This window comes from Rattus rattus, chromosome 2 (assembly GCF_011064425.1).
Source record: "Rattus rattus isolate New Zealand chromosome 2, Rrattus_CSIRO_v1, whole genome shotgun sequence".
In the NCBI taxonomy this organism is placed as follows: domain Eukaryota; kingdom Metazoa; phylum Chordata; class Mammalia; order Rodentia; family Muridae; genus Rattus; species Rattus rattus.
The window spans coordinates 40,051,967-40,078,802 of NC_046155.1; the positions used below are offsets into that span (position 1 = coordinate 40,051,967).

Below are 26,836 nucleotides of genomic sequence, written 5' to 3' on the forward strand. Positions count from 1 at the left end.
TTTCTTTTAAATACATTTATTTAGACAATATTAGTAGAAGAATAACCGACCCTCCCCAGCTATTACTTCATCAAGTCAGGCCATAGAAAAGCGCGTGTGAACATCTTACGGAGGAGTGGATTCATTCATTCATGAAGTCTCAGTGGCTTCATTCATCTTCTCTCCCTCATCGCTGATGACTCACAGCCAGAACACGAAGTTTTCTCAAAAGAAGAAATGGGGGAAATGTCTGGGACAGCGATGTCGACCGTCTCTTTCGCTATGAAACCTTCACGGCGTATTTCAGTCTCGTGGAGTCTTTCGTGTTATTCTGACTGTCAATAAGAACCAGGGGGTTGTGCTGGTGGTTCTTGATGATCTCCACAACGCTTCCAAAGTACTGGAGAAGGAAAACATGGCGGGTCAATTTCTGCTTATGTTATCTCCACCCTCTCTCCACTCCTAGTCTCCCCGCACAGCGCCCCCTTTCTCAAGTTGTTCACGGTTATTGGGGCTCAACTGACACTGCCCAGAAGTGTCTGTCTAGTTTAACAAGCCTGGACCCTGTAGGGTGATAGGCTCTGGACTTTCCTATATTCGGTAAGTCCAAAGCCATATGGACAACTTCAACTATAACACCTACTTAGACAAGTTACTGATTACGATGTATTATTTGTTTAAATATTTGCTAAATGTTTTAAAATATTTGCTTCTGAGTCGGGTATAGTGGTGCATGACTTTAACTCCAGCACTTGGGAGGCAGAGACAGGATGATCCCTGAGTTCAGGCTAGCATAGTCTACAGAGTGACTTCCAGAACAGCCACCTGTCTTGAAAAAGCAATCAATCAATCAATCAATCAATCAATCATTTTAAAAATTGCTTCATACTGTCAAACATGAAACTGCCGTGTGATAGACTTCTTCATAACCCTCACAGAACACAAATTATCTGCAATGTGGCACAAGTACTGACAATCTCCACAAAGCCCATGTGCTAAAGGCTAGGCTCCCACAGTGCCACTAATGTTAAATTAGTGGGACCTTTAAGAAGCGAGCCTCACAGGATGTCTTTAGTTCATTCAGGAAGTGCCCTTGAGGGAATCATGAGGTTCTGGTCCTTCCTCCTCATGTGTGATTTCACTCTGTCACAACTCACCATGGGACCAAAAAACCAGGAGGGCCAATCTACTGTTGACTAAGACCTTCCAAACTGAGCCAAAATAAACTTTTCATCTTTATAAGTTGATTCGGAGAGGAATTTTTGTTATAGTGAGGGAAGCAAACTGAAACACAATGACATACTACTCAGGATTACTCAGGATTCAGAACTAGAAAACTTATCTCCTAGATACATTTATATTTTTGTTTTCCTTTCTGAACAAGAAAGGGGAGCTTTGGAGCTCTCTTCTTTCTACCTGTTCTTGGCTGCTGGTAAACTTAGAGGTAATTCAGTGCAAGTAACAATGAGGTTCACTGCTATACTCTCGCCATGTGTGTCACTCTGTCTATATTTGAATGCCCCACTGTCTATAAGACTTATTTAAAGATGTCAGAAAGTTTGTTCTGAAAATGATCAAAGTCTTAAATAAAAGATTAAAGGAACATAGCACAGACCATATGCATTATGCATATAAAAGTGTGACGTCATCAGTAAGTACATTCGTCATTCTTAGAGTAATTGGTCTGTAATTGGTGCATGGTTTATGGAATTGGTATCTATTGACTTCATTGTGTTCCTTAATCTGTTAACACCTGATAGCCGCCTGGAACAAAGCAGGTAAACATTTTTATTGATTGTTTGGATGACTTCCAAGATCTCCACATTGAATAACAATATATTCATAATACTGGACAACTTCTCAAATGAAATACAGTTGGGTTTAACAGTCTTGCCATCTGAATGATACCCTGTACTGTACAAGTCAAAACAACCACATGAAAAGGTAAACAATTAACTGGTTAGTGAATGCACACACACATATACACACTATACACACTATACACACACACACACACACACACAATATACAAATAGAAGTAGAGAAACAATCTTTAAAAACATATGCATAGTTGGTGTGAGATAGCCCAAATTTTCATTTTCCTATTTTTCTGATCAGTGTATTGAAAACATCTATTTTTCTTACAAATTATTTAAAGGAGATTTTTAAAGTTGATTTTCAGCATTGCCAGATACCTTTAGAATAATCTACTACACATTTTGGTCCGGGCGCTAGTTAAGCTGAGAGTGGAGCGGAGTGCTGACCTGTTGATTCTGAGGTAGAGAGAAAGGTTCTTAGGAACCTAAGAATTCCTGTTGAGTAGTGTGGCAAGGAAGCTCTGGCTCTCTCTGAGAGCTCAGTTTATATCAGAAAATTTCAGGACCTGTGAGTAGGACAGCTCCCAGCTCCCCATTTTCATGTCCTTTGCAGGTGAGCTACACCCCTGGGGAGATATGGAAGTGAAGCAACTCCTGGGTCCGTCCTATCAGCATCAACACTTTTTCCTAACACTGATTACGATTAAAGAATCTTTTCAAAGAGACTTTTAAGATCGAGTTTGCAGCAGGAATGGAAGGCTTTACAAGCAGAGGGAAGCAGACAGGGATCTAAAAGTTTATCTTGAGTCCTTCCATCATCCAACCCTCTCACTGTTGCCAGTGAAACTCTTCTGTGATAAATAGAATGATACAGTCACGCTGTTTGTTTGGCACAGGGTGGGGCTGGAAGGCCAGCGCTAGGGGAGCCAGTTCGGAGCAAGAAGCCAAGAAGTGTCCAAACCACAAAAACCTCATCCTGAGACAGGAGGGAGTTAGGACTGTTCCCTCCTTGCTCTGGGTCTGCATGGATCCAGCCTGTAACACAACCCCAACCTCTGCCCTACTTGAGGTAGTCATATAGCCTGGTGGCCAAATTATAGGTTTAACTTCCTCTCTCCTTATAAGGACACATCCAGCAAATGCTTGGAATTCCTCTTCGTGCAAATGAAGCATTCCCAACAACCAATAATGTGCGCTCACCCTGAAAACCCCCTACCCCTCCCCAAGATTTATACGTTGTTACCCCTAATAAAGGAGAGCTGTTTTACTGAACATTGTCTCAGAGAAGGCTGTTTCTCTCCTGCACTGAAGCTGTGGAGATCCTGCAAACCCACCCACCGGGGTAAGTGTCACGACCTTTGCACAAACACGCCGGAATACCCTGAGGGCAGAAGCAGAACCGGCCAGCAGCACAGGGTGCTGGGAAGCTAAGAGCAACTGGAAACTGAAGGCTGGGAAATAAACTAGAACGGTTATTTAATGACAGTGCTTTAAGTGACAGTGCGATTCTGCTCTTGATTAGTGTTCCCAGACAACTCAGGAAAGAGTAACAAGGGAAATGTATCCCTACATTCCCAAACTCAGAGCTGGCCGTGGTGGCGCCCGACTTTAACCCCAGGGGGAGTAATGGCAAACTCAACAACAGCAAGAATAGGAAGACTCGACTGGAAAGTGTACAAGGGAGTGAGGTGAACATTTCTGCACAGATGATAAATTTAAGTGGCCAATAAACATATAAAAAATGTTGAGCAATGCTAATCATCGGAATGAGGAGTGTGAGTGAGGTACCACAGCACATCCATGAAGATGGCTACTATAACAACCCAGAAATACGTAACCAGTGCTGGGGCAGGGGATTGGCGGGGGTGGGGGGGTTGTTGATGCTCATATATCATTGTATAAGGATGTCGTATGCCCATCTGTAACCTAAACATAACCAAGAGGTCTATGATCCTACTTTGATCTGTGTGTCTTAACCACATTTTGAAAACAAGGTTTCTTGTCTATAACTATTCAACTAACAACTGAATTCATTCACACAGCATCCCCTAAAGCAAGCCACTGTCCTCCGGGTCTGGAAAGGCACAGTGAGCAAGGCATGGCCAGGGCCTCAGTACTGGAAAAGGCAGATGCATCAGTAATTATGATTTCTTTTTAAACAATGCTGGGTTTGGAAAGGTCTGTCTCCTTTAGAAAATACCTTTTAGAAATGTTCCTTCCTTCCCCTCCATCTCTCCCTTCTTTCTCCCCTCATTCCCTCCCTCCCTTCCCCTCTTTCCTTCCTCTCTTCCTCTTTCCACTTTAAAATCTGAGTCAGGGTCTCACTCCAAAGCCCAGGATGGACTTGAACTCACAATCTTCTACCATCATCTTCGCAAGCATTGGCCTTACAGGTAAGTGCTACCATGCTTGCTCTTAAGTGTCTCTTCCTGAGGACCTTGTCTGTGCCTCTTTTTTTGTTTGTTTGTTTAAAACCATCCTTTTCCACCTTTTTTCCTTTTTCTTTCCTCCATCTTTCATTCCACAGACTCAAATCCAACCCATCATTCAAGGTGAGAATAAGTATTCCTTTCTGGGCCATTCATGGGTCTGATGGCTTGAATAAGATTGGCACCCTTAGGCCCATGCATTTTGATGCTTGAGTCATAAGGGAGTGGCACTATTTGAAAAGGACAGGAAGGTGTGGACTTGTTGGAGGGAGTGTGTCACTGGTGTTAGGACACACGGCTCAGTGCTGCTCCCTTTGCTGCAGATCGGGACGTAGCTCTTAGTTACTGTTCTTGCTGCCATGCTCCCCACCATGGTAATAATGGACTAAACCTCTGAAACTTTTAAGTAAGCCCCCAGTTAAATGCTTTCCTTTATAAGAGTTGCCTTGGCCATACATAGTGTCTCCTCACGGCGATAGAACACTGACAAAGATAATGGGTTATTCTGACACACTCCACAATTCCTTTATGGGAACAGGAACAGGTTAGCTAACCAGAAACATATTAGCTATCATTTTGCTCCTAATTAATGACCTTTCTGTTGGTTATTTAAGGCCTATGTGTTTCATTACATAAGCTCATTCTGGCCCGAGAATTATAGCCTAATGTTTCAGATCAAGTTCTGGATTCTCAAGTACTTCCCTGGTCACCTAACTCGGTACCAGAGTGCAGTTCCCAGGCTTTGATTTTGGAACGCTAGTTCATGACCTTGATTCTTACAACCTTAATTGGCTTTGGCATTTCAACTTTCATTTACGGGTTTTCTTGGACTAATAATCCTATCAGATTTCCCTTACTGGGTGGAAGTAGGAGATGAGGAGATGGCTCAGTGGACAAAGCACTTGCTATGCAAACAAAAATATGGGAGTTCAGATCCCCAACGCCCATAAGAATGCCAGGTGGACGCAGTGGCCTGCGTGTACTTCTAGTATTCAGAAGACAGATCCAGGGGATACCTGGAACATGTGACTAGCTAGACTAGCCATATGCAATCAAAAGACCCTGCTTCAAGCAATAGGGTAGAGAGCAATCCAGAAAGACTCCTTAATGTTAGTGTTGGGCATCCACATACCTCCCCCACATGCTCGCCATACACACAGACATATGCAATTTAAAAGTTAAACTAAAATACTAGCGTATGCATCACACTTTCTTCTGACTTCCCATCAGATATACTATTACACAGTGTACATCGTATACTACATTAAATAGTATTTCAAACCGTGGCCTTTCCTCTTATGTTCTACTTATAACATATATACAGCCCTGAGGCTAAGTACTTTCACACTCTTTCCTTGATCTCTGGCATTAATAGAGCATCCTACCACTGTATTTAATGTGTAGATACAGAGCTGGGTTAAAGAGAAGTTACCAGCCAGCCACAGTGATCCTCTCCTGCAATCCTAAACTCAGGAGGATTATGAGTTCAAAGCCAGCCTGGGCTAAGGAGTTTTGGGCCCACCTAGGCTACCTGTTATGACTGTGACTATTTTCTTATCTCAAGATAGGAAATAAACAAATGGAGAAATAACAGCTACTGACCTCTTCGCCATTTTTCTTCTTTCCCAAAGCATATTGTTTGGTTGCTTCGATGAACCGCACAGGGATATTATATACGCGCTTGTTAAAGAATGCAACTAGTGTGTATGGCTGCTTAGAATCGTGGCCAGAGCTTTTCCGAATAAGAAATGATCCGTCCTGTTCAGTGAGAGTAAAGCATAGTGATCGTATTAGTTAATTTCCTTCAGCTAGAAATCAGTTTGTGAAGAGTATTTTATCATTTTCAAATATTACTTACTTAGCTCCGTGTTTTTGTTATTGCTTGGAATTTATTATTTTCCAAAAATACTGCTTATTAAAATGGATACTCAAAGTCAGCGCTAGTGTTTAACGTGCTGACTGAGGTATTGGGCTCCCTGGGATTCAGAAACATGGAAAAGGACACAGTAAGATCAAACCGAGAGTCTCTCAAATGAGAGCCTATGTTTCCAAGTTCCTTAAGCAAAAATCTAAACTGGGAATTCAAGCTTTTAGCTGAAGAAAACACTCACCTTGGTAGACTTATTTTAAAGTTGAAAATCTATTAAAAAGTTCAATGTGTATTAAATATTTTATTAAAATAGCTTAGAATCATACATTTTAAAAATTATAGACAAAACATGACCTAAGATAAGAAGAAGAACTGCAACAACTGGTGTTCACCCATAGGAAGGAATTTGAAGAAAAAGACAAAAAGATCTATCTCAGAAACAATGGTACAAAATTCACAAGGTTTTCGGGGGACTAAGTAAGGTCTAATAGATTTAATGTGTGACCCGAAGTAAGCCACGGAGACAGCCACAGCATTTAAAATGGACTACAGCAGAGTGGGCCAGACTGTGATGACCACCCAAGAGCGACAGAGGCCTGGGGACAACACTGAAAACCTTGCGGTTGACTGTCCTGGCTCCAAAGGCTGAAGAGTCAACCAGGGCTCGCAGGAACTGCAACAAAGGTTAACCTCCCAACCTCCAGGCAGCCCTGGAACCACTTCCACCTTGGCCAAAGCACTAGCCCTTCTCCGGGTGGACTCGCTAAGGAGGTCGACAGCAGTTGGTTCAAAACAGGAGCCTCAGTGACTGTGAGTCATAAGAAAGCAAGGATGTGATTGGCCCATACAAACAGGTTGTTTCTGCTCCAAACCATACCCGCTCCGCAACACAGTCTCTTTCCAGGGCCACGTTCCCTGGTGTGCCACGCTGGGCCCCATAAAAGGGGGCCATTTTTTCCCCTAACTAGAGTGGGCTGGACTAGAAGGAAGCAAAAACTGAGGAAAACTTTAACTCGTTGGAGACAGCCCTAAAAGGTCTTCTCCTGGTCTGCGGATGATTTCTGTCTAAACAGAGCAAAGAACCCTCACCAGCTGATTGGTGACATTTTGACAGGGATTTGAGGTTGTTTTTTAAAAAAGATGGGAGAACAGAGGAAGTGAAAAGGAAACTTTAATCTTCCACTGTCCCATCTGTCCCCAATATTGAGCTCTCAAAACAATATTTCCAGGTAGTTTCATTGTCCATATCCTAAGCCCCATTCATTGGTTCAAAATAACCTGCCCTCCCTCCTCCAAAGCTGGGCTCTGGCAGCATCAGGTCTTTCCCCAGACCTCCCGGCCTCCTGCTACTTTCCATTGTTTGAGGGTAGTGGACCCCCTGGAGCCTTGAAATTAAAGACAAACAGGAAGGAGATGAAAGAACAACGGGTGCTCCCAAGAACGGGGAGGAGGGGAGGGCAGGGAAATAGCCCCTGCACCTAACCCACGCAACAACCAGTTGCATTTATGATGAACCGCGGGCGCAGATGTGGGATTTTTAGGTGCCCAAACCTTGTTGGATCGGTGCAAGGCCTCTTCAGCAGACTTGCGGTCGCAGGCGCCAGCGTACCAGGGCTTACCGTGCAGTTCAGCCTCCTGTGAGACAGAAAAGCGTTGTGAAACATGAGCTGGTCCTCAAAGGAAATGAAAATTTAACCTCAGTGCTTAAGTGGCCCATTTTATGAAACCAAGACCGGAACAATAATCGACATCTTTACCAGTAATGTTAAAATGAGTTTTGGGCTTTGGCCAACCACAAAGATTATATGGCTAGCTCGTTCCCATTTGGCATTCGCTGCTAAATTTAGTGCTAAAACATAAATGAACCTCACTAGATTCCTGAACCACTTTCCTCCTGAATGAATTATATACTCTTTTCTCATTGTGCGAATAGTCTTTATAAAAATTATTTATTTTTATTTTATATGTATTGGTGTTTTGCTTGCATGTATGTCTGCGTGATTGTGAGATCCAGGAGTATCAGACAGTTGTGAGCTGCCATGTGGTTGCTGGGAATTGAACCTGGGTCCTCTGGAAGAGCAGCCCTCAACTGCTGAGCCATCTTCCCAGTCCATGTTTTATTCTTGAGGCTTTAATTTCAGTGTACGTGTATTTATATGTGCACGGGAGTGTGTGTGCACCTGTGCACATAAGCGTGTATGCAAGTGTGTCCGATATCAACGTTAGATGTTCCTTCTCAGGAGCTGTCCACCTTGCTTTTTGAATTAGCATCACTCACTGAGACGGGGGCTCCAGGACTAAGCTTGGATGAAGGCCACCCATCCCGGGGATCTCTTGTTTCTGTCTCTCCCGTGCTGGGATCATAAACACACAGACAGCATCACACTCCCTCTTCATTGCATTTTTGTCTAGTCTGGGTTTTTTTTTTGGGGGGGGTGTTGGAAAAGGGACTCAAATCCTCATGTTTGTGCAGTGATATTGTCTTACTGGAGTTTGACAAATAAGGATACTTGTTCACTTGTCACCTTCAAGGGCACACAGAGTCCCTTCTTTGTGTCTTTATGCTGTTCTGTTTGATATAGGCCTCCACAGGTCTATTCTGAGGAAATTATAAAGTTTAAATAAATGTGAGAGGAATAACAACCAAAACAACACGTCCCTCACTGTTTTAAAGAAACACTGTTATTTGGGGCGTCTGCAATAGACATGAGAGAAAAATGGGGCGAGGTCTCTCTTAGTCACTGAAAAGAACAGGACATTCTGTATCCATCGGACCAACTCAGTTAAACTCCAGACTCCATCCTGGGCCATACCCCAAATTGTCTTCTCAGAGGACAATTTGCCCTTTCCCGAAATCCACTGGAAATAGTCCAAGGGCATCAGGCTCATGCCCTACCTGGTCTGCAAAAGTAGAATTAAATGGGAAGCTAGGTACCGGTCCGTCTGCAGCTGGGCTTCCCCCTTCTGTGAACCCTGGAAGAGATTTGAGAACCCCATTAACCTTCAGGAATTTCTGTGCAGTTACAGTACCTGTGCCTCACTGCTGCATGAGCGCTACGGGCCACACTGAGAACTGAAAAATCTTCAGGACTGCGGGGGTGGGGGGTGCTCAGGACCCCCTCTAGATCCTCAAGATCCTTCTAGATGCCTTTGAGGTCTTCGTTGCTGACAAATGCTTATCATTGAAAAGTCTAGGTTTTCCTCATTTACTTCAGCAAGCACAGCAACAGACTGTTGATTCCAGAAATGAAAAGTTCTGTCAAGTCGGACCTGGTGATGCAGGCTGTGATATCAGTTACTAGGAAACTAAGGTAGGAGGATCACGAGTTCAAGGCCAGCCTGGGCTACGTAGTGAGACCCTGTCTTAGGAGTAAGTAAAATTTGTAAAATGTCATCCAGTACCACTCTACACACACACACACACACACACACACACACACACACACACACGCACACGCACAGATATGCACACACACAGAGACACAGGTATTTAGTTTGAAATAGTTTTCACAAAAATATTTATGTTAGTGTGCAATGAATCCAATGTAATTTTTAAATTGGTTATTTAATAGTTTTATTTTTTTAAGCTTTAAGTAATGAGAAGCAGTCTCCTCATGCTCCATTTTGTGACTTATCCAACGCATAAAACAAGGGGGTCGTCAGCTCACACATCCATGGCTCTAACCTACAGCTTTGAAAATGGCCTATTAGCTAAAAGTGTTAATTTTTGTCATTAAATCATTTAATTATTTTTATTTTATTATGCAGAATAATTTTCACGGACAAACATAAAGTACTTTGACATATCCTCTCCATATCCCTTCATTGACAGCTTTAATTTAATATACTTATTATTAGTAGGAAGGTATTTGGGTCTCCAGTGCATTTTAAAAGTATTAAAAGTGGTTTCAAGGGGAAAATGTTTGAGAATCCTTGCATTAAAGTGAAAACTCCCTCAAGTTTACAGTCTGACTAATAGAAACACAGGAAATAGAGAAAATACTCGTTTGTTTGTTTGATTAATTTTTTCATTCTTGTGTGCCTGATGTAGATCTAGTCATTGGGAATATATATATATATATATATATTTGAGCTGAACCTCCTGTGGTGTGTGTGTGTGTGTGTGTGTGTGTGTGTGTGTGTGTGTGTGTGTGTGTGTGTGTGTGCGTGTGTGTGTGTGTGTGTGTGTGTGTGTGTGTGTGTGTGTGTGTGTGTGTGTGTGTGTGTGTGTGGTGTGTGTGTGTGTGTGTGTGTGTGTGTGTGTGTGCGTGTGTGTGTGTGTGTGTGTGTGTGTGAAAAAGACCTGAGTATACCATGTCAGAGAAAACATTTTCAGACCACCCCACCTAAGATGGTGACTCTCACTACTATCCCCGTCAGATTCTACCCCCCATCCACCCACTACCTTGCTCTCCATGGCACTTTAGGGTTGCCTAGTATGAGACCGTTTATCTCCTTGTCTGTTGTCCTGCCCCCTGTCTCCTTCAGCAGTGACATAACTTTCATCTGGACAAGGCCATTGACTCAGCCTCGTCTCTCCTTAGCTCAAGCAGTGGCTGGCACATGGTGGATGGATGATCAGTAACAAATGAAAGAATGACTCGAGCTGGCAAACAAAAGATAAAGCTTTTTAAACAGAAAAAATAAGTTTCTATAGACATTTTCATTTTGTGGTGTTAGAATTAGCAGAAAAACTACCGAGTATGAGTTTAATTTTATTTAAAGTGAACCAAAGGTGTAATTAAAAAAATCAAGTTATGTAGCAAGAATATGATTTTGTATGTGTAAATGACAATTACTCTGTTTATTTGAATGGTCGATCTTCATTATTTGGACTATATTCCAAATTAAATGCAGAGTTTTTCTTTCTTACCCCCTTCATTGAGTTGGAGGAAAATGAAGAGCAGTAGTAGCTACATTCTGTGAGCCTGACTTCTTACCTGGTTAATGTATGCATGTGTTAAAATTCTTAATGTTTAAGTGTATATTGTATATGTGTATATGTGTATATGTGTATATGTGTATATGTGTGTATGTGTGTATGTGTGTGTATGTGTATATGTGTATATGTGTATAAGTGTATATGTGTATATGTGTGTATGTATATATGTGTATATATGTATATGTGTGTATGTGTACATGTGTATATGTGTATATGTGTATATGTGTGTGGGTGCAGTGCTCACAGATGCCAGAAGAGAGCACTGGTCCCTGGGGTTGGAGTTACAGGCCTTGGTGGGTGCTGGGAACTGAACTCAGGACCTCTGGAAGAGCAGTCAGTGCTCTTAACCGCTGAGCCATCTCTCCAGCCCCTGAACTCAACTTCTGATCCATCTCTCCAGATTTGATTCTGTATTTTAATTGAATGACTACTAGAACATCATACTCCACGTATAGCTCAGTGGCATAACACTTATCTATAGGCATGAAGCTCTGAGGTTAATCCCATCACTGCAAATTTGCATAAATTTGCCAAATTGGTGACATTAAGAGTGCTTGCAGCCCAAACACAGGAAGCTTTAATGTACTAAAAATACAAATATATAAGAGAATAATTAATAAAATGAACAAAAATCATAGTTACCAAAGAAAAAATATACTTAGACATACCATATGTCATAAATGTATATGGTGGCAGTTTATATAATAATAATATATAATGAGTATATAATGGAAGGCTTATCAGGGACTCTTCTTCCTCCTTCGCTTTCTATCTCACCTCTAAATACATCGAGAGTCATGAAAAGACCCTGCGAACCCAGCCTCACCCTACTAAGCCATCCCCTTTCAGATATCAATAGCCTACCACACTCATTTTTTTTATTAAATTTTTTTATTAAATCTGTCATCTTATTTCCAACCATTCCTTCTGCCAATCAAATTCTATACCTGCCTGCCTGCCTATCTCTTTCTCTCTCCCTCTCTCTCTCTCTCTCTTTCTCTCTTTCTTTCTTTCTTTCTTGACTAAGTAATGAACAGTTTAATAAAAAGGAAAAATGTCTGCCTATTGTATTAGTTACTTTTCTCTTTCTGTGATAAAATGTCTTGACTGAATGTGGTGGTTTGGATTCAGAGGCAAAGGTATTATGGAGGTGTGGCCTTGTTGGAGTGGGTGTGGCCTTGTTAGAGTGGGTGTGGTCTTGTTGGAGTGGGTGTGACCTTGTTGGAGGAAGTGTGTTTTTAAGGTGATGTTTACCTTGAGAAAATTACACAGTTAATTACCATGTTCTCATTTTAGGGTACATCTTATAGATGTATATGAAGTTCATTAAAACATATTTCAGATATAAGTTAAGTACCTATCATACTATTCTGGGTATTTCAATCCCAGAAAATAGCTGTACTGTTATTTTTTTTTTAATATGATGCTGACTGATAAGTAGATATTCAACCAATCCTGAAGATTAAAAATATTTACCTTTTAAAACAACTCTATGAAATGAATATTTCTGGCCCCATTTTACAGACTAGGAAGCACTCTGGCACAGTGGAAGTGACAGTACCATTCACTCCCGTGCCTGGCCCTACCTTCCTCCTATGATTGGCTGTCACGATCTTGTACTTACTTGGCAGGGGTACAGGCTTTTGAAGGACAGGTCTGAAAGGAAGAAATGGAGGTTACATGAAGGACAGAACACAATACAAAGTCTGGAGAAGCTACACCAAAGGATAATTAGATCTAAAGATGGGAGGGGCAATAAACCTTATGGAGAACCAGGACGTTTTTCCTTCAGCTTTGCAAAAGGAGGAGCCTTGACTGTAGCGCTGTATGTCAGATGAGACCGGTAGTGTGGAAAATGGGTCTCAGATTCTACAGTCTCGTAAGTTGCTTAATAGCCTTCCAGATTGCATTAAGAAGCAATGAAACACCGGTTCCCTGTGTGAGCTTGCATGACAACGAATTCCCATAGCAACAAGAAGAAGCTTGTGCTTAAAGGGAAGGGTTCTCTTACTGGGAAAAGAATGAGTGCATGATCTATTATCCTTGTACTCTGGAGGCTGGGGAAGGAGGGACTTGAAGTAAAGGGCAACCTGGCTGCATACATAAGGAATTCCAAGAAAGCTGGGGCTACAGAGTGAGACCCCCGTCTTTATAAAATAAACAGACAGACAAATAAGTAAGTATAAATAAATAAATAAATAAATAAATAAATAAATAAATAAATAAATAAATGAAGGGTGGGCGAGGTGGCTGCTTCCTGCTCTTGCGGAAGCCCTGAGTTCCGTTCCCAGTGCCCACACTGGATGGCTAGCAACCATGTATGTAACTCCAGCCCCAGGGCTGATAACCTTTTTACACACATGCAGCCTATACTCACATATACATAAATATAAAATGAAAATATTTTTAAAGAATGAATGAATGAATAAATAAATAAAGGATTCTTACTTCTGGGTGGGAGGAAACACTGGTGACTGTACAGTGTCTTGTCTGTGACTAGACCCTCGGTGGCGCTCAGCAGGAACAGGCTTTTCTGGATTAGGAGAGTCTCACATTAGTATTAAAGTAAAATGTCCATCCCCATCCCCAAATACAGCCTCTTTGACCAGATGTCTTCCCAGCGCCCTGTCTTCTAAGGGGTTCTTGGTCTGTGTATGCGTCAGCCTCTTGCCGCGCATGCGCTCTTAGGACCAAGACGCCCTTTCAGCAGTGGTACGGGTCATGCGGGCTCCTCCAGCCGTGTACACCGAGACAGAAGCCGTGGGTACTGGACTTTAACTGTCTGAGCAGAGGTGGGTGCCAGGAGACGAGCAGGCTCCACAGCCTCTGTGTAACTCGTTCTCTGCGTCATGCCTTCCTGTGTCTTGACTGTTCATGAGATGTGGTTTAAGTAACTTATTGCTGGTGAGAGTAAAATCTTGGGGTTTATGAACGATCTACTCCTTTTGAATCTAAGTCTAGGTCACTCTCGAATATGAATATCACTTGGATCTCAGCGTGTTCTTGAGGGAGGGTTAAAAATAGGCACAAACATAGAGCTTAAGAAATGTCTGTAGAAGCCAGGCGGTGGTGGCCCATGTCTTTAATACCAGCAATTTGGGAGGCAGAGGCGGATGGATCCCTGAGGTCAACGCCAGCCTGGTTTACAGAGAGGCCCTATCTCGGGGGTTAGGAGATGGGGAATGACTGTTGAAGCCCATGAAGCTTTACTAGTGGGGCATTGAGAAAGGCGAAAAGTTACAGGAACTTCAGAAGACAAGAAACAGTGAGAACTCAGCGACTCAAAGCCCAAGTGCACTGCCATTCAGACGGCCTTGACTCTAAAGGTGTTTCTGGTGTGTGGCCAGGTTCTTCGAACTGCTATTGCTAGTTTTGCGCTCGTTTCTTTAAAGCGCAGAAATTCCCAGAGGAGCACAGTGGAACCGTATTAGGTTCCCGCAGCTCTGACCACACTATATCATCTCTATACTCTTAGCGAGGGCCTTGCTGGCTTGTAAAACCTCCTCCGTTTCGGTTGAGCTGTGACAATCCCACCATTACAGTAATTTCATTTCCAGAGCTCAGTTAGGTCTCTCAGACTGTCCGGATACCCAGAAAGAGCTCAGGTTGGACAACGGAATTCCTGGTGCTTAGATAAAAGCCAGCATTCCTCAGGGACTGGCGAAACTGGTTCCTGTCCGCCAAACGGAGTCATATGATGGGATGCCTATCAGGATCTTAAAGACCATGCTGACCTCTGGGTTCCCTCAGTATCCCAAGTACCTGCTACAGGTTTCATGCTGACATCCTAGGCCCTCTCCCTTCCTGCTCCCTCAGTGCCCCTCCCCCACCCCAGCTACCCATCCTTCTTGAACCCTGACCGGTCTCATTATTTGCTTCTCTTACTCCCTCTAGCTATGCTCCATTCTCTACCTCTTGTGATTCTACTATCTCCACTGTTCTCTCTTGCTTCCCTACCCTGAGCCACGCTCAGCCCACCTCTTTTTCTCTCTGTTCTAGACAGTTCCAGAAGCCTCTGTCTGAACTCTCTCATAACTCCAATAAAAACGTTAACTACCTTATGGGTCAGTCCCATCAACAGTTTCTTTCCTGCCCTCAGTCGTATACAAGAGTGGGTTGTTTCTTTGGATTCCCGACTTCCTACCCGAGGCCCCACCCCCAGTCATGTGACTGTCAGTCTGTCCGCCATCTCAGACTCTTTTCACTGACTACTCACTGGCCACCCCAGCAATGGCCAAATGCCAGCTGGAAAAGGAAACTTTAATCTGTACCCAAGCTTCTAAGCAAGCCATGGGCAATGGTTCTTACAGAGTAATTCCCTCCCCCAATAAAGCCCTACATGGTCTCTCGTCCCTAATACCCTCGTCTGTCTTTCCTTCTCACAGTTCTGAGGTCTTCTTCCCGGGGCAGAGGAGGCTGCTCACCCCTTTGGGTTTAGATGAGCCCTGCCTAGGCTCTTGGAATGAGTCTGAAGAAGCTGCTTGTTAAACACCTCTGCGGGATGCCTCTGCCAAGGGCTTCCAAGAAGACTTGGTTTAGAGACTCCTGGAGCCTTAAAGTTTGCACAGAGGCCCCAGGACACTAACAATCTGCCCTGCTCCTGCTTATCAGGGTGGAGGGACTGGAAAGCCTTGCGAGGTATGCGTGGGATGTCCAGGAACAGAAAAAACTTCAAAGGGAGGCAGAGAATCACTGGCCAGGGGGGGGGGGGTGGGGGGTGGGGTGGGCAGAAACAGCCTGGGGAAAGGCAAAAAAGGAAATAAAAGGGGGTGGGGCTCTAATGATTCACTAAAAGCAAAGATGAGAGCTGCAGTATGTGCTTAGGGAAAAAAAAAAGCCACTTTCCATTGAGCAGGGACGCCAGCATGCTCTGTGCAGACACTGACTTAGGACCGAGGGGGGGTTGGGGGGATGACACTGTGATTTTTGTACAGGGTTCCTTCATGTGAGGTGTTGTTTTGGGGGGGGGGACTTCAATGCCTCTATGTTCTAAGTGTTGACATCAAGAATGAATCTTACTTTCTCTCCCTAGTCCCCATTCATGCTTTTCAAATACAAATTTTTTAAATGGGGTCATTAAAAAGTGTGTGTGTGTGTGTGTGTGTGTGTGTGTGTGTGTGTGTGTGTGTGTGTGTTTGAAGCAAAAGCAGAGATGCATTGGGAGATGTATGGACACAAGGGACATTTGAACTTTGAAAACGTAGCAACAGAACTTTAAATAAGCTGTTTTTAAAAAGTCATTACCTTGTCTAGGCTGTTCGCTCTGAGACATCGTACCACCATATTGCTTTCTGGCTGACCGTAGCCATCAGTAATAGGTAGCTTCCTCCACAGCCCATGCCTGCTAAACTCAGGCTCCTAAGCAAATGTTGCTGCTCTCTACCACAGCACAAAGACCCACCACTTAGAAGAGTTGGCTTTTATATTAACAATTGGCTCATAAATAATGACTGAAATTCAGAACACAGAGCTTACACACATATTATTAATTGAAAAGATTACTTTTAGAATTATATCCTTCACCTTCAGAATAAACACATTTACCTTCACAAACATTTGATGCATTCTGTAGGGGAGGAACAGGAGTCTATTGTTAAGGGAAAAAAAAAAAGGTAAGTCAGCAAATTGGAAAATAGAGATAAAAATCAGAGCACTATTAAATATGCTGTCAGAGATTTGCTGCAGCTACTCTAAGTCATGACGAAGCTAAGGCAGTTTCCGGCCCACCCTTTTCATCCATTGAAAACTGGATGCGTTTGCCTCATGGGAGGAACAGTGCATTTCCTTGTGGGGACATCCCTAACCTGTCAACAGTATTGACGGACACTGTGACCCCCTCAGCAGTTTCTAGGCATTAGTGCTTGTGCAACTGGCATCTGGCAACTGGGTTTGGTCTTACGGTCCCACCTTCTGGTAGCCGAAGGTCACCATCAGGTTCTAGGGTAAGCTCAGGTCCAGTTGGGCTGCCTTGGATCATGGGCTGGCCCAGGGTCACCCTGTTCTGGCCAGAAGCTGAGTTTCGTTTGTGGCTATTTATCTGATACATAGTAGTCTGCCAGTTGCTCTGGGATCAACAAGGCAGGAAGTAGACAGAGGCCTTCTGCAATGATGCAGGCATGGACACCTGCACATTCTCTATTATCATCTGATGTACTCATTTAAGGAGGCCAGCAGAATCCAGCAAGCATCACTCATAGGAAGCAGTACCTTCCCAGCTACCTGAACATTAGAAGCTCCTCTGGGTTGTCTAGGCAGCAGCTTCCGTTGCTAAGCCTGCTATTGTTAAGCACAATTGGATGCATTGCCGACCTTAAGTAAGTGGCTATCAATAGATATTACAGGAAATGTGAAATACTTTCAGGTGCAGAATCAACTTACCGTCTTAAGTGGTGTAGCTGTTTTCTTCCTGGGGAATAAAAGATTAGCCTTGTTAAAACACAAGGGAAATGAGGCAGAGCTACCATCCTTCTTAGGCCTAAACCATGTGAGTGAAAACAGTGCAAGACTGCTCTTGAAGGACAGATAGGGAGGGCTGGAGGATGTAATTGTGCTCATCTTCTCAACAAATGGAGAAGGGTTTTAGTCAGTGTCCTATTGCTGTGAAGAGACACCATGACCAAGGCAATTCTTATAAAAGAAAACATTTAGTTGGGGCTGGCTTACAGTTTTGAGAGGTTCAGTCCATTATCATCATGGCAGGAGGCATAGCAGCATGCAGGCAGGTGCTAGAGTAGTAGCTGGGAGTTACACCCTGATCCTATAAGCAGGGGAGAGAGAGACAGAGACAGAGACAGAGACAGAGACAGACAGACAGAGACAGACAGACAGAGACAGACAGATAGACAGAGACAGACAGACAGAGACAGAGACAAATGCAGGCAGACAGACAGACAGACAGTCTGTGCCTGGTATGGGCTTTTGAGATCTCATAGCCCACCCCAGTGACACACTTCCTCCAAGGCCATGCCTCTTAATTCTTTCAAACAGTGCCACTCCCTAAGCATTCAAATCTACAATCTCTAGCCATCTGAAACTAAGCCCAAATTAAATATTTTCTTTTATGTTCCTTAGCCACAGTGTCTTATCACAGCAATAAAAAAGCAACTAGTATGGTGTCACTTAATAACATGTTGTAATACTTATCCAGCAGTTTCCAAAGCCACCTTATAGTTCATAAGTATTCTATATCTCACAAAACACCCTAATACCTGTTCAGATAGATGTATGAGCACCCCAACGTGTGTTCTGATATATGAGCACCCCAATGTGTGTTCTAATGTATGAGCCCCAATGTGTGTTCAGATGTATGAGCACCCCAATGCATGTTCTAATGTATGAGCACCCCAATGCGTGTTCTGATGTATGAGCACCCCAATGCGTGTTCTGATGTATGAGCACCCCAATGTGTGTTCTGATGTATGAGCACCCCAATGTGTGTTTAGATGTATGTGCACCCTAATGCATGTCCAGATGTATGAGCACCCCCAATACATGTTCTGATGTCCACTCTTATAGGCCATGCTCTACTTGCAAATAAAACCAGGGAGCAGAAAGTAAATGTGGAACCTGTTTGGAGGTCTCAGAACTATCAGGTGCTGAAAAATGGGGTGCCTTGCAAATAACAGTGAGCCAGTGCACTCAGAATGTAGCTAAAACTGACTCCATGAGGAGCAAGACTCTTCATTTCCAATTTTAGTGGTCGCTCCAACATGAAGGCTACCATGGGAAGGGAGAATTAACAGGAGTCCTCAGGGCAGCAGCTCCCACCCCACCCCCAACCCCCACCCCCAAATATCATAGAGCCATGATTCTCAGTCAGTACTCACCCAGCTCGAGGCAGTGGGGATGGTGCAGCAGGCAAAGATGACTTGGAGTCCCAGACCCCACTGTTTCGACCTGCACAGCACAAACAGGAGTCAGTCACTGTGTCCCACCTTCAGGGACAGTTGTATTAGAGAGGCTAACCTTTGGAGACACGTGTTTCGTGTTACTTTTACTGAAGCGTGTATACCTAGTGACACTGAAGCCAAGGGGCAAACCAATGGGCACAGTGATGAGGAATGTGAAATGCCAATACAGGGGTGGGGGGACAGTTCCATGGTTGAAGGGCTTGCCACTCTAGTGTGAGGACCAGAGTTCAGATCCCCAGAACCCACGTAAATGCCAGGAGGGTGTGGCAGCTTCCTTGTAGTGCCAGTCTGAGAAGGTAGAGAGATAGGAAACTCAGCAAGACTAACCATTGTTGATGACGTCTAAATTTGATTGAGAGAGCCTGACTCAATGAATAGGGTAGAAGAGTGATAGAGGATGATTCCCAACATCAATCTGAGGCCTCCACATGTACATGCACCCATATTTCTGTGCCTATACATATGCAAACACACACAAACACACACACACACACACACACACACACACACAAAAGAAAAAAATGCTAACATATAAACATGTTGTAGGCTGTAGGTTAGAATGCCATTCTAACACTTCAAGAAGATCTCCTTAGACTCATGTTCAAGACCATTCCCCCCACCAAATCTTCTGAAGTCATATAAGGAACCCTTGACTTTGTATCCACACCCTCCCCACCTGCCTGACTGAAATTAGAACCAGACAAAGTGAAGAAGGTCGTAAGAGATGATACATTCCCTACATGATGGCTTCTCGGACACTACTCAGTAAGGCAGGAGGTTCATGATGAGATATTTGATCAAACTGAACTGAATAAACATTGTGTGTGGTGTACATGCGTGTATGTGCTTGTGCATGTGTATGTAGAAAACAGAGGAGGGTGTCGGCTGTCCTGCTCTTATTCTGCCTTATCCCTTTTAGATAGCCTTTCATTAAACCTGAGGCAGGCTGGCAACCCATCAGGTCTCAGTGACCCTCGTGTCTCTATTCCTCACAGTGCTGGAATTACAGCTGCACACATGCTCACGCCTGACTTTTTACACGTGTGCTTGGAGATCCAAACTCAGATCCAAGATCCTGCCTGATCAGTAAGTGCCATTCTCACTGAGCCACCTCCCAAGCCCTGAGTAAACATCTCACTAAGAGACTATTAGTGAGAGGTCCCGGGTTCCTAATGGACACGCAGGAGATACTCTGTAAGCTGGGGTCCAATCTGCTGCCCTCTGTAGTGATGTAGTTTTCCCGTAAACACAGAATCAGTTACCAAATACTACTGAGGTAAGCACTAGGAGGCATTCACAGGCTCTGTGGAAGGTGCCTGGAAGGAGAGACATACTATCTTCGTGCATCTCGTCCTAAAGAAAAAGGCCTTAGAACGTATTGAAAGTTTGGCACAGGGTTGTCTCTGGACTTCTGCACAGAGACCATCTACTCGTCACAGTATTTGCTGAGTTGAGTACTGACATCACCACACACCAGAGTGGATGTTACTCTAGGCCTTCACCAGCACCCTGGGGAGCCATGCCTTCTCCAGGACTCTCCTACTTATGGCTGACTTAGATACAACTTTAGGAAACATGTAAGAAAGAAAACCACGGGGTTGGGGATTTAGCTCAGTGGTAGAGCACTTGCCTAGCAAGTGCAAGGCCCTGGGTTCAGTCCCCAGCTCCGGAAAAAAAAGAAAAAGAAAAAAAAAAAAAGAAAGAAAGAAAACCACATTTCTAAGTGTTAGGTCTCAAAGTGTCCATATATACAGAGATTAGCTTAGGCTGGACCGCAGGAGGATTCCAGGCAGTTAGATAATAGCCATCATTCCTCAAGAATGTGTGAAATGGTCCCCCAGTGCCTCCCCACCTGCTTGCAGCCATTTCCCTTGGCTCTCCACGGACATAACCTATGGTAGTTATTAGCATACCGACAGCGCCCATGCTGGCCTCCAGGCTCCCTCGGTATCAGAAGTACCTGTTACACACTTCAAAGTCCACACTGGCTTCCAGCGCTTCCTCACCCACCCCCAGCTACTCATCCTCCTTATATATAATTCACATGATTTGTCAACACCCATGTCTATGTATGTATATGTGTGGGTGTGTATGTATGTGGGTGATGTGGGTGTGGGGGGGTGAGTGTGTATGTGTGTGTATGCGTGTGTGTGTGTGTACATATGTGTGGGGTGTGTGTGGGGTATATGTGTGTATATGTGTGGTCATGTATATATGTGGGTGTATGGATGTGTGTGTGTATGTGTGTGGGGGTAGGTGTGGATGTGTGTGGATGTGTGTATATGTCTGTATATATGTGTGTATGTGTGTGTATATATGTATGTGTGTGTATATGTGTGTATGTGGGTGTGGAGTATGTATGTGGGTATGTATGTCTGTATGTATATGTATGTATGTGTATGTATGTGTGTGCTCGTATGAGTGTGTGTATGTATGTGTGTGGGTGTGTATGTGGGTGTGTACGAGTGTATATGTGTGTATGTGTGTGCATGTATGTAGGTAATGTATGTGCATGAGTGTGTGTGTATGTGTGTATGTGTGTATGTGTGTATATATGTGTGTAATATATGTGTGTATGCAGTCTGTTTCTCTTTTTTTATGCTCTGGACTCTTCTGGATATTTTCTCTCTCACTCACCATAAAAACCTTCCCCTAATAATGGAGCAGTCACATCAGCAGTTTTTTACTGTGTCCCTTCACATACAGTAAGCTGTACATGTCACATGAAAATAAACTGAAGTGTCATCCATGGTGCTGAGTCCCACTGCGATCCCCTAACTGCTGAATGATGCTGAACATTAAGGGTGACCCTGCAAAGAGGCTGACTGCACATATTCAGACAGAAGACAGCAGGGCAGAGGAGGCAGCCATGTCTGAAAACCCAGGAAGCAGTAAAAGGTCCAAGTCAGACCCCAACCCCCACAGCTTTTGTTAGACTCACTGCCTGAGTTTTTTTTTACTGAGCTATCCTTTCTTCCATGTCCCCACCTAGCCTGACCACAGCTCCCTGTTTCTTTCCTCTCCAAAAGCAGCTTTTAGCAGGCAGACAGAGGAGGAGGATCTTCCAGCTCTGCTCTGAGGTACCATGGTGCTCTCCGGCCAGTGAGGTAGCTCAGCAGATAAAAGTGCTTGCCGCCAATCTTGAGGACCTAAGTTCAATCCCCAGAACCCCTTTGGTGAAAGGAGAGAATGGACTTTACAAAGTTGTCCTCTGAGCTCCACGTGTGTACCATGACAGGAACATGCCCTGTTCCCTGACGAATTCATAAAACACCAAACCAAACCGAACCAAACCGAACCAAACCAAAACATCATGGTCTGGCATTAGGAAGACAGCACTCTAGTTATGTTTCTGTCACCAAACTGTCTGGGTGACTTCTTAACAAACACTGTCTCAGGCTCCCTACGAAATGGGAACAGTCATCTTGTCAAATTCATTTTTGTGGTCAGACAAAGGATAAATCTGACATTTTTGAAAAACCAGTCAGACACAGCCAGAATCAACAGTGCTAGAAAGGGAACAAGCATGTCTGATGGCTAAAGACTTGATCGTGAAGGGAAAGGGCCAGATGTTCAGAAGCCAGATGTGCAGGGCTACGTAGTCAGTGATCCGATCTATATGAAATGTCAGCAAGAGCAGGTTTACAGCAACAGATACGGACACGTGGTTGCCTGGAGCCAGGAGTGGAACTAGCACGACTACATACAAGTGGACATAAGGGGTCTCGGGGGCTGGGTGGGTATGGGAATATTCTAAAGGGAGCTGCGGCAATGGTTACATAATGTTACTATAAATATCATCGTTCATTAAAGTCATGGACTTTGTACTTGGACGAGATTTGTAATATTCAAAGTATAATGCATAAAGGATTAGTAAAGAGGGTTGTTACTAGTGTCTCGTGAGGAATACCCCAGCATCTCTGGGTGCTGGCAGAGTGCTAGGGACTGCAGATACACCATCTGTACCTCCCTAACACCAGCTGGGACAGATGGAGACTCAGAGAGGGCAAGTGGCAGGGCCACCTGAGCTGTGAACCCAGGCAGGTCACCCTCACCTCTCTTCTGGAGAGGAAGGAGGAGGCTTCTGTGAGGGAGAATAGAGACAGACTCCTCTATTCACCAGCCAGGTCCTCTGCTCTCCAAGAGTGCAGCCAGACCAAGGGGCACATCAACAGGACCCTGGCAATGGTGTACCTGGTACCCACCTCCCTTTCTGAAAGAGCACAGTTCTTGGTTGGGAGACTCTAAGGGAGAAGGGTGGTGGATGGTGTATCAAAAGCATAAATGTAGGAGGAAATCAAAACAAAGCAAAAACAAAACAAGACAAACAAACAAACAAACAAAACCAGCTTCACTGTCTATCTGTCCTGAGCAAGAAACATAAAGGTGTTTGTTTTAAAGGTGCAGGTCAGGGTGTCAACTGCTGCTTATTTTCTCAGCTAGGAATTCATTTTCAGGGCTTCACTGTGTCCTGTCCCATGTGCATCCTGCTTCCGTGTACATCCTGCTTCTGTGTGCATCCTGCTTCCGTGTGTGTTTTGCACATCACTCTATTTCAGCTTCACATTCAACATCTGTTTCTCTTTTCCTAACCCTCCCAACCTCTGTAGTGCCAGCCCTTTCTCCTCCAGAGTTGCAGCTCTTTGCAAGCATTCTTGGAGCCTGTGTTGTGGTTGTTGTTGTTGTTGTTGTTGTTGTTGTTGTTGTTAAAGTACATAGCATCTTAAAGTATGTAGTATCTTAAAGTATGTAGCATCCTGTATTCTGAGGCATGTACACAAAAGATTCCACCCAGCAATTCTGCAACAATTTTGGTTGCATTAGTGTGAGGTTCAGTTTTCACACTTGGGGAATTTGTAAATTTTAAGGGTTTGTCTGTCATCTATCTACTCATTCAGTTTGGTTGGTTGATTGGCTTTCCAAGAGAGGGTTTCTCTGGGTAGACCTGGCTGTTCTAGAACTCACTCTGTAGATCAGGCTGGTCTCAAACTCACAGAGGTATATACCTCTGCCTCATGAGTTCTAGGATTAAAGGTATGCTCAGTCACTGCCTGGCAAGGGTTTATTTTTTGAGGAGCACAGTTTTAAATGGTATCTGTTAGAAATTAGGTGCTCCCCAGCTTGCCCTCAGAGACTCAACCAACAGCTATGTCATCACTAGTCACCAACCCTTCAAAAGCTCCCCCTATCACAGCCTCTGCTGTCTCTCACTCTCTGTCTCTTTGTCTCTATGCCTCTCATATTTCTACTTCGAGATGTCCTTGTGTTCCCCCCCCACACACACACGTGCACCAATAAATCTCTTATGTGAGATCTGCTACATTATATGATCTTTGCAGCATACCTTGGCCAGGACAGACCCACCAAGGTACTCCAATGCTAAATCCTAGCCGACATAGAGAAATACCAAGTTAGAGAAAGCTTAGAAACACAGATTCTACGTATCTTTTCCATACAAAAGTTGAATACCATCTAAAGATTTCACCCTCTCTAAATTCTCAGCAGGAGACAAGTCCCTATGGGTTAAGATTTCTGGTTTGTTTAAGCTGATGTTCTCACCCTACTAGAAGTTGAATCCAACCCAGAGATCCTTGGCACCATGTGGGGACATTTTTGCCCATCATGTTTAGGGAGATGACTTGGCAATCTAGTGGGTAGAGGTCAGGCTACTTCCAGGAAGCCTGGGGCATGGATGAAATTAAGTCTTTGTCCCCTGTCCTAGGAAACTTGGGGATATAGATGATTATATGTGTATGGCCTGAGTTGTACATAAGGAACAGGTTCAAAACCAAACCAAACTTACCTGTGACAGTCCCTGGAGGGGACACGTGCTTTGAGGAGTTGTTTGGTTTGGTTGATCTATTCACCGTGGGAGCTGAAACACACAAATATACACATGCAGAGTGATTGCAGACACACTCCATGGAAGGAAGTTATTGCAGACAGAAACATGATCAGTCAAATCAGAGAATCTGCAAAGATTCCATGACCCTCCTTAATCCCATAAGCCATCCAAAGAAATCTTCTCAGGGGAAGCTCTGGGATGGGTGTATTTATTAGTGATGAAAGAAATGAAATGAAGGTAGCATGTTAAAATGCATTCTGGATCAGAATATCAGCTACTGGAGGCTTGGGAGACAAAGTTTCGCTCTGTTTCATTTTAATCAAAAGGGTATTAAACCTAAACATGGTGATGCCAAATTGATCACACCTCCTTCCCTTCCATATACTAATCCCTTGGGGTTTTGAGGCTGTTTGAGGAGAGGAGAGAAGGGGATGTGTACGTGTTGCTTTGCTCACTGGGCGACTTGGTCTTTAAGCCATATGCTCGGGGAATATAGGATAGAGCTATTATAAAAAAAAAAAAAGACAAAATGAAACAAAACAAAACAAATGAAAAACAGGAGAGGCAAGGACCATTTCTTTCTCGTCCAGTTTATTGGATGAGAAGCATCACCTGCCTGGGATTATATTTTCTAAAGTCACTATTTCTAGAGGGTGCCGCTTTCACGTCTGATCTGGGACAGTGTGTTTGTGATAGCATTTCTTATCCCCAGCAGGATTGACAGACCAAGTGTCCTATAAGTCCTAAGACACCGTGGAACTAAGAAGCCAGGAGGCACAGCCCATGAGCTCTTTTTTTTTTTTATATCATCCCTCCACTGATTTGATAGCTGTGCACTGTTCCTAAGTCAACGCTGTGTCTTTTGGTCCGGCCAGAGTTAGCTATTGAGAACCATTCTGCGTGAAGGCGGCTGAAGATGATAGCTCCAGGGCTTTTAAAACCCATGCACAAGGAAGGAGGAGAAAGGCTCTGAAGCAGATGCTCCCCTAGCCAAAGGGGGCGTGGCTACAGGGGAGGGGCACTTCCGGTCTGAGCTTCCCGAGGCTTATTTGACGAGCAGTTAACTGCTGGAGGTTTTCAAGCACTACAAACCCTAAATGCTTACCTTTCTCAGCAGGCAGCGGGCTGCTTTCTCTGGGATGGATATAGTTTTCATCGTTATCCTCCACGGGGACCACATAATCAGCCTAAAGGAAATACAGAAGTGAAGAGACGGCTTGCTGTACAATCACAGTTAATTGTGGGAGAAGGAGATTTTTTTTTTTGTTGTTTCTATCAAAGCTTTAATGGGTTACAATTCACACACTATGAAATTGCTTGCAAGGGGTTGCCTTTTAGCATTTAGTTATCTGTTGTATCTACAGGGGCTTCTCTACCGGACTCTGCTCCATGAACGCTAAGTTCATGGCTGCTGAAGTCCCTTGAGAGAAATGGATAACTTAAGTTGTATTTCCTGTGATAAAACGTCAGGAGCAGATGCATGTTATAGAAAGGGGAGTCTATCCGGCCTTTAGTGTTCATGGCGGCAGGCGGGGGATTGGGAGATGAGCACAATAGCGAACAGAAGAGGAGGTAGCAGGAGCAGGAAGCTGAGAGTTCACACAGTTAGTCACGAGCATGAAACAGAGCCTTAAGTGGATGTGGGGTGAGATTATAAAAATTCAAAAGCCCACCCCACTGACAGCAAGGCCACACCTCCTAAACCTCCCCAAATAGTGGTGCCACCAGCCAGGGACCAAGCGTTCAAACACCTGAGACCATGGGGGCTGTTGTCATTCAGACCACTATGTCAGTATTCAGCCAGTGCTTGAGCATTTTAATCTCTAGGCTTCTAGAACAGCTAATAGGATGTTAGGCGTGTCTTGTAGTTTGGATCCACCTTTCTTTGATAGCTAATGCTTCTGACCATCTCTGCAGGTGTTTACTGTTCACATGTGTATCTTTGGATACCAGCACCCTTTCCCACTTTTAATTGTGTTGTTGGCCTTTTATTGTTATGGTATATTAGTTCCTTGAACATCCTGGACATTAAGTCCCATATGAG

General features: G+C 44.0%; 1 protein-coding gene across 1 annotated transcript in view; it reads right to left on the reverse strand.

The window, feature by feature from the left end:
* Positions 1-26,836, reverse strand: part of Blnk (B cell linker) — a 66,112-nt gene continuing 39,276 nt past the window's right edge. Inside the window, exons 7-17 of the mRNA XM_032891950.1 lie at positions 25,898-25,979; positions 24,751-24,822; positions 18,864-18,933; positions 17,416-17,443; positions 16,582-16,624; positions 13,486-13,570; positions 12,662-12,693; positions 8,992-9,068; positions 7,647-7,730; positions 5,828-5,983; positions 1-379 (exon numbers count right to left, since the gene is read on the reverse strand). Coding sequence (XP_032747841.1) covers positions 260-379; positions 5,828-5,983; positions 7,647-7,730; positions 8,992-9,068; positions 12,662-12,693; positions 13,486-13,570; positions 16,582-16,624; positions 17,416-17,443; positions 18,864-18,933; positions 24,751-24,822; positions 25,898-25,979 — 849 coding nt within the window. The 3' untranslated portion in view covers positions 1-259. The remainder of the gene's footprint in view (positions 380-5,827; positions 5,984-7,646; positions 7,731-8,991; positions 9,069-12,661; positions 12,694-13,485; positions 13,571-16,581; positions 16,625-17,415; positions 17,444-18,863; positions 18,934-24,750; positions 24,823-25,897; positions 25,980-26,836) is intronic.